Below are 8,614 nucleotides of genomic sequence, written 5' to 3' on the forward strand. Positions count from 1 at the left end.
CTGTGTGCTAATTAAAATTTCAGCTGAAAATTAAAATATCCAATCTCATCCCTGTATATGTGCTATACAAGTGTATGATTATTTCCAGTAGCAGTGCTGCACACTAGCACAATACCATCACAACTAGATTATACAATTTATTATTGTCTTGTCTTATATCGATTTTATTTGTCTTTTTCTCATCTATTGTATCCTTATTGTCTTGCTGCCGCTTACATTTCAGGATGCTATTGAGCGGAGGCTGAAGCAGTCAGAGACAGTGTCAGAGCTGGCATCGGACGCGACTCTAGCAGACGCCCTAACGCTGTACTGTAAGCTAGAGGTGCTGCTACATGATACCGTAAGTTCATGCTCATAGGGTCTATGTCCCCCAGGTTACTATCGGAGGGTACCCTGGGTACGGTCCGGTATACCAGAACGTACCCTGGTAACTATCTGATATGGTTAGGGTTAGGGAGTAGTACCCTGGGTACGGTCCGGTATACCAGAACGTACCCTGGTAACTATCTGATATGGTTAGGGTTAGGGAGTAGGCGTAGGCGACTCCCTAGACTACTTAGTGGAGTAGGCGAGGGACGGTCAGGCATATTAGATAGTACCAGGGTACGTTCCGGCAGTACCCTGGGGACATAGACCCTCTCAGCGTAAGTTTGTGCTGACTGCCTACATCAGCTTCTAACTGTTATCTGCAGTGATGTATGTGTGTTTTTATATGTGTTTTGTTTAAACTTGGTTGTAATCCGCCGAACCTGTGCGATCAAGTTGCGGTACTGTGTTATCAGTTAAGCCTTCACAGATTGTGAAATATCACGAGACAACGAGCATGTTTTGTTGAGGTCGTTTTTTGTCTGATTCAAACAGAACAAAATCACCAATGCTGTGACAGCTATGGAGGAAATTCTCACATGGGCGGATAGAGAGTTGCTTCCTTTTCTCAAGCAAGACAATACACGGGTTGTAATGGAAGACACTGTGGATACCAACAAAGAGAAAAGTCATGATTCTTTGGCTTGTGACATTATTAAGGTACTATCTAGCCTACATCTACTTCCAGAATGTAGGTAGTATATGGATGATTTTCTGGATATTCTGATGATCAATTCTCACCTATCCTTGCATTACAACAGAACATACAAGCTGTCCTACGTCTACAAAATTTTCCAAGCACCCAGAACCTTCCCATACGACACGTGGGCTGTTGCCAGCACCTGCTGATTGCATTTCTGGCTCGTTTCACCTGCTGCTGTCTCGAGATAAGCTCAGGAAACTTTCGCTTAGCTTGATCGCTAGATCAACAGTTGTTGAAACTGTTGTTACTCGGTTTAGTACACGAGTTGTTATGAGGTAAAATGGCTGCTAACGTTTTTGTGTTGTTAATGTTGCAGGGGATTGTGGACATGAGTGCTGACATAATCCAGTGTGGAATAGGTGATCAGGAGTTTGCCCAGCAGACTTACACGTTTGTGTCAGCCATCATGCAGACAGGTGAGAACTGCAGGGTTGAATGTCTTGCGTAGTAACCAAAAAGGCGAACAACCATTCACAGCAGAATTGTCTTTATTACTTCGCCAGCACAGTCGCAAACTCACCCAGTATCATCTGCCCACTCCCCAGCTCCGGTCTTTTCCGTCCTCTACCTTACTACTACTGTATACGCTGTATATTTTGCAGTGGTTTAATTTACGCGAATTTCGCGAATGCGTCCCCGACCACAAAATAACAACACGCGAATATTTCATAATTCACCGACTGCGAAATTAACCACTCGCGAAATTGTCCGTCAAGCCTGAATTCACGAAAAATATGGCGTATACAGTATATAGGGTTTTTTCTCTCCCTGTCCCCTACCCCAGGCTTCCCTTCGCTGTTGCCAATCGTAGGCGCTCTATTGTATTGGCTAGTATTCGAAATACTGTAGGCAGCACTCTCATTGCGTCATGTTGTGTTTGCAGATGATGGCTACAAGGCAATGTCTTCCATCGTGCGCGTCATGTATCAGCTGGCAGACGTCTCGTGCAGTGGCGAAGCCGCGGCGGATGCTGAGGAGCGGGATGCGGGATGCGGTCACCTCGTCGGGCCGATGCTCGATCGCATCACGCTAACGATGGGGAAGCTTGTGAGGAGGAAACCTGAGGAGGCAGAGCAGGTGAGCTCCTACAACTTACGCTCGTGCGATCACTGCTGCGACCCAGTCTAACTGGTATTAATGCTCTCTTGTACTTTGCTGAAACTGCAAAGTAGATTGCTGAGGATATTATGAGGCCAAATGCTGAGGATATTAATGAGGCTGACCAGGGAAAGAGAAATACCTGGTTGCCTCCTCTTCTTGGATACAACTTTAGTTTGTACCTGAGTAAAGGGTGGTTTTGTTGTGAGTTAAGACTTTACTTATCTATCTGCCCAACATCGACCACTCATGACTTAACAACACTAACATTTCATTGCTACACTCGCATTGATGTGGTTACAAGGTATGACAGGGTAAATAATGATGCTTGGTTACTTTGCCAGTTCAATGTCTTCACGACTAACCTATCCGTGAATTGTAATCTAAATATTTTTCTAATCACCCGAATTTGCCACCCATACATCGTGTGCCTACAGCCACTTGCCTTTTATCTGGCATGATACATACACTGATCGTACTATATAGATGGTGTTGTCATCCGTGTAATTTTCGTTGCAGCTGATGGCAGAAGTCCGACTGGGTTTCATGGAAACGATCCTGCTCTACCATCGACGCTCCATGCATGCTAATGGCGGCCCCTATGTCGATGTAATCGGCACATTACTGACGGCGATGCTTGCTGAGCTTGCAGTCTACGTCAAAAAGGTAGGAATGTTTGGCGCCATCTGTATTGTAACTACGTCTGTAACCTGTCTGTATGCAGGTGTTCATTGCTGACCTATCTGTCAATAACTGTTCATTGCTAAACTGTCTATACGCAAGTGTTCATTGCTGACCTATCCGCCCATAACTGTTCATTGTTAAACTGTCTATATGCAGGTGTTCATTGCTTACCTGTCTATAAGTCATTGTTCATTGCTTACCTGTCTGTACGTGGGTGTTCATTGCTAACATGTATGTACGTAGGTGTTCATTGCTCATGTGTTTGTACAGGAACAGCATGTCGAAGGCTTCACATCGATATCTGCAATGCCGCCCGTGTCACAGTTTTTCCTGCTCATCATCACTTCGCGGACATCGCTGCTATTGGCTATGCTGAGCCAGCTTCAGGACTGGCTGCAGGAAGAGGGAATCTTCCAAACAGTGGCTGAGCACTATGCTGTCATTCTGTTAATAGATGTCCTCAAGACCGGTGAGTCATGACAGTGCAATGTACACTAGCTAGGCTGTTTTTTTTCACTTGTCATGATGGTACACTTGGTTTGTCATATAATGAAATTAATTTTCAGTTGTTTACTGTTTATTTTTATCCTTGTTGGTGTTTTATTGTGTTTAGTTGTTTGAGTTCAGGTAAAAAAATCACTTTACTCGTAACACTATTGCGTAATAGGCTACTAAAAGGATATAGGCGTTAGTTTTTGAGTCCCCACTGATTAGGTATTTAGCTCATCTTGTTGTACCTTCCAAATTACAGTAAAGAACCAGAAGATGGCAGCACTGCTCGATGCGATGACATGCATCCTAGCGTCGCTGAACAAAGTAGCGTCGCCTGCTAACAAACAAGAAGAAAGCATGGATGACTGTGATGTTCAGCAGGAGCAGGATCTGATGAAGGCTGCTATTGCAGTTGCACAGACCCACATAGACAGCCATACAGTGGCTGCGACGTGTTAGGAGAGCACAAATGCGTACGGTCTAGCGTGCGCAAAGATGCTGCTGTAAATTGTTTGCAAATATTTTGTTTAAATATTAATTAATGTATAGTGACTATGAAATGAACTGAAAAGTTGAAAATATTGCACACTGTTTACATGGACGGTTTTGCCACATTTTGATGGTTTCTCTGTGTGCAATAATTGCAATATGTACAATATGTAACAATAACTTGTATAACAGATGTATAATATTCCTGGTAGTGTAGATGCAGGTTTTATAGATATAGATATTCAGACAATGAATAAATGAGCAGTATTGGATAATAATTTTTACCATAGCTTTGGGAGCTCAGGGTCCCCACAGCCCTTGAAAGTCCTTGAATTTTGTCCTTTGCCCTTGAATTTTGTCCTTTGTCCTTGAAAGTTCTTGGAAATGGGTCCAAGTCCTTATTTTACATTTTTGACCTAAAATAAAAAGCAAATCTTCATTGCTGGTTATCTGACTGACCCTATTCTAAGTCTTCGATAAAAATGTTAAATTTCATCCAAAATTCACATGTCATTGTCTACTAATGTACTCTACCAAAGTAGTTTGTTTTGTCCCTAATTGTTACGTGCAGGTGGTGTGGGGGGCTAAGACCATCATTTTAATATTTAGTTATTACTCTGTTCATGTTTTGCTACACAATTGTGTCCGTTTGTGTGTAATTTGTGTGTAGGAAAATATACACTGAGTACGTATTAATTTCTTTTTATAATAGTCAGCATATAGTTAAGATCCCTGCCCATGCCACCCATGACTAAAAAGAGGGAAAACAAACGAGTTTTAGCAGATACTGTTCCGTGAATTTTTGAGTAAATTTAATATTATTTATTATTTGTTATTATTTGTAAAGATTTGGGACAAAGAGAATCTGGCCCTTAATTGTTTTGTCCATGCATGGGATCGGGGCTGAAGAAGATCTTTAATTTCACCAGCTCAACAAGTAATATTAGCAAGAAATTTATAGAGAAAGGATTGCTCTCATTGAATTAGGGTGTAAAAACAACTATTTTTACTTTATATATGAAAAGGTAGATATGATGACTCTAAAATGCTAAAACTACTTGTCACAGATTGTGGTTGAAATACACATATATTCTTGAAATGTCCTTGAAAAGTCTTTGAAAAATTAATTCACACTTGTGGGAACCATGTACCGAGTACCTAGCAGTTATAATGTACAATATAGAATCAACCACACGAAAAACCAAGAAAATACCTTTTCATTCAATATCTGTTACTAATCAATCTCAATCAATTTCTATCTATATCTATATCTGATATGTCTATCTATTTATATGGTACACGTACTTTAATCTATATCCTATCAGGTTATATTCTGTTGGGAATAAGTGATCCCCCTCTCCCAAATGGTATCGCCTATGACATCGTTTCACGGTGAAAAGTTAGCCAGGCAAATGGCTAGTTTTCAGCCTCGACTTTTTCACCCTCACAAAGCACAAAATATGATTATACGGCTATAATACGCGTTTTTACAGTCACACAAGCACACATACACACACGCGACCGGGCGCGCACACGCGGGTATGGTTACACGCACGCGTGCGCGTGTATTATAGGCGTAAATTCACATTTTGTGTCTCGCGAGATGAAAAATGTTCGGCTGAAATACGGCCATTTACATGCAAAAGTTTTTTATGCTTGACTGGTCATGGGCGATACCATCCGCGAGAGGGGAGTAAGGAAGTGGGCAAGAGAAAGATACGGAGAAAGGCGAGTGTATATATGTGTATATATATATATATGTGTAAGAGTATACTATATATATATATATATATTATACCCTAACGGCCTAAATATATATATATAGGATACCCTAACCCTATATAATATCATATATAATATATATAGTACCTAACCCTATATATACATATATGGGTTAGGGTATATATATATGATATATAGGGTTAGGGTATATATATATATATATAGGGTTAGGGTATATATATATATACCCTCACCCTAACCCCTACCCTAACCACACACACACCACGTACACGCGTGCGTGCAGGTACACGCGTGCGTGGCACAGTACACGCATGCGTGCCGCGTACATCGCATCGCGTGGCGCATGACACGCGTGCGTGCGCATACACGCGTGCGTGCACGTACACGCATGCGTGCGCGTACACGCATCCGCGACGTACAACGCGTGCGTGCACATACACGCGTACCCGCACATACACCCGTGCGCGCACGTACACACGTATGCTCGCACATACACATGTCACGCATGCGGTCATGGTGCATCTGTGCACGGCAGATACACTCACGTGCACGCTATTGTACCGCAGGCCGCAGGTGTATGTACACGCATGCGCGCGTGCCAGCATAAAGGAGCTTCGCTGCACGATCTTTGGACAAACCCAATGCTCTCGTGGCAACACGGCATCTCTGACTCTGTGACTGTGCACGAGTCTTTGGCGCCTGTGCGTGCGGAACCTCGGCTTTTATGCCACAGAGAGTCGTGTTACGCTTCCTGTGCCTGAACCCGCAGAGTTGTTATACAATCATCTGTGAGTTCTGTCTGTACGGAGGCGGGATGTGCCTATCGTCGTCATCGTAAGTTGTTATTGTTGTTGTTGTTGTTTGTTTGTTCTGCTGTTTCTTGTTGGCGGCGGCAACGGAGAGGAGAACAGGGAGAAGAGAAGGATGTTGGGGATGCGGATGAGGATCAGTGAGTGGGATTTAGAGACGGGGTGGCGGAGCAATGATTATGTTGGATTACGGTTGCATAAACTCCTTCCTCGAGTCGCTGTTTTCCTCCTCTAGAAGTTTGTGTACGCGGTGTGTACTGGTCCTTATACAATGTTACCATGATTGTTATACAATGTTATACGTCATTGTTATATACAATGTATCACAGATTCTTATACAGTGTTACCACAATCTTACACATGGGCACCACGATTGTTATAGCAATGTACGTTATAGCAATCAGACATGAAGTTTGCATGAATCTTGCGTGATGTTAACTCCGTTGATCTTGCAGTCCTTGTAGTATTACTGCTAACTTAGGTGGGAGGGAGAGAGATAGAGAGGGAGCAAGAGAGAGAGATAGAGAGAGAGAGAGAGAGAGAGAGAGAGAGAGAGAGAGAGAGAGCGAGAGAGAGAGGTGGGAGGGAGAGAGAGAGAGAGAGCAAGAGAGAGAGATAGAGATAGAGAGAGAGAGAGAGAGAGAGAGAGAGAGAGAGAGAAGAGGAGAAGGAGAGCGAGAGAGAGAGAGGTGGGAGGGAGAGAGAGAGAGAGAGAGCAAGAGAGAGAGAGAGATAGAGATAGAGAGAGAGAGAGAGAGAGAGAGAGAGAGAGAGAGAGAGAGAGAGAGAGAGAGGGAGAGCGAGAGAGAGAGAGAGAGAGAGAGAGAGAGAGACGAGCGAGAAGAGAGAGAGAGAGAGAGAGAGAGAGAGAGAGAGAGAGAGAGAGAGAGAGCGGGGGGGGGGCGGACGACGGGATCATATCGTAAGCTAGGCTGCCGCCACGTCCGCTACTGCTGAGTCAGTGAGTGCTGACCAGCCGTCTGTAACCTTATAGTGACCACCACTGACACCCTGCATCTCTGCACCTCGCACCGTGATCTCTATCAACCGTTCTATGAACTGTGTGCAGGCGCGTTTACAACTGACGACTGCGAGTTTGGCGCGACTCGATCGCAGCGGTCAGTGTCGACCGCGAACGTACGCGGGGGCGTTTGGATATAGGGTTAGGGTATATATATATATATATATATATATATATATATATAGGGTTAGGGTATATATATATATATATATATAGGGTTAGGGTATATATATATTGGGTTAGGTATATATATATATATATATATATAGGGTTAGGGTATTATATATATATATATATATATATATAGGGTTAGGGTATATATATATATATATATATATATATATATATAGTAATATACTATATATATATATATATATATATCCCTAACCCTAATATATATATATATATACCTAACCCTATATTTTTTATATATATCCTACACGCACGGTTAGGGTTAGGGTGAGGTATATATATATATATACCCTAACCCTATATATATATATACCCTAACCCTAATATATATATATTAGGGTTAGGGTATATATATATATAGGGTTAGGGTATATATATATATACCCTCACCCTAACCCCTACCCTAACCACGTACACGCGTGCGTGCAGGTACACGCGTGCGTGCACGTACACGCGTGCGTGCACGTACACGCATGCGTGCACACGTACACGCATGCGTGCGCGTACACGCATGCGGCGCACTACACGCATGCGTGGCGCGTACACGCAATGCGTGCGCAATACACGCATGCGTGCCGCATACACAGCGTGCGTGCGCAACGCGTGCGTGCGTGCCACGCGTGCGTGCGCATAGCACGCGTGCGTGCACGACACCGCATGCGTGCGCCGTAATGCGTGCGCGCACGTACGCGTGCGCGCACGTAACCGTCGTCGTGCACAATACACGCGTACCCCGCACATACAACGTGCGCGCACGTACACACGTATGCTCGCACATACACATGCACGCATGCGGTCATGTGCATCTGTGCACGCAGATACACTCATCGTGCACCTATTGTACGCAGGCCGCAGGTACACGCCCGCGTGTATGTACACGCATGCGCGCGTGCACATAAGGAGCTCGGCTGCACGATCTTGGACAAACCCAATGCTCTCGTGGCACACCGGCATCCTGACTCTGTGACTGTGCACGAGTCTTTGCGCCTGTGCGTGCGGAACTCGGCATTACTGCCA

The 8,614-nt window shown here is 43.9% G+C and overlaps 1 protein-coding gene across 1 annotated transcript in view; it reads left to right on the forward strand.

Annotated features, from left to right (window-relative positions):
- Positions 1 to 3,802, forward strand: part of LOC106806015 (condensin-2 complex subunit G2-like) — a 17,054-nt gene extending 13,252 nt beyond the window's left edge. The window contains exons 15-21 of the mRNA XM_014807841.1: positions 224 to 340; positions 862 to 1,026; positions 1,386 to 1,485; positions 1,953 to 2,146; positions 2,687 to 2,833; positions 3,122 to 3,320; positions 3,603 to 3,802. Coding sequence (XP_014663327.1) covers positions 224 to 340; positions 862 to 1,026; positions 1,386 to 1,485; positions 1,953 to 2,146; positions 2,687 to 2,833; positions 3,122 to 3,320; positions 3,603 to 3,802 — 1,122 coding nt within the window. The remainder of the gene's footprint in view (positions 1 to 223; positions 341 to 861; positions 1,027 to 1,385; positions 1,486 to 1,952; positions 2,147 to 2,686; positions 2,834 to 3,121; positions 3,321 to 3,602) is intronic.
- The last annotated feature ends 4,812 nt before the right edge of the window (positions 3,803 to 8,614 follow it).

Source organism: Priapulus caudatus, unplaced genomic scaffold (assembly GCF_000485595.1).
Source record: "Priapulus caudatus unplaced genomic scaffold, Priapulus_caudatus-5.0.1 Scaffold137, whole genome shotgun sequence".
Taxonomy (NCBI): domain Eukaryota; kingdom Metazoa; phylum Priapulida; class Priapulimorpha; order Priapulimorphida; family Priapulidae; genus Priapulus; species Priapulus caudatus.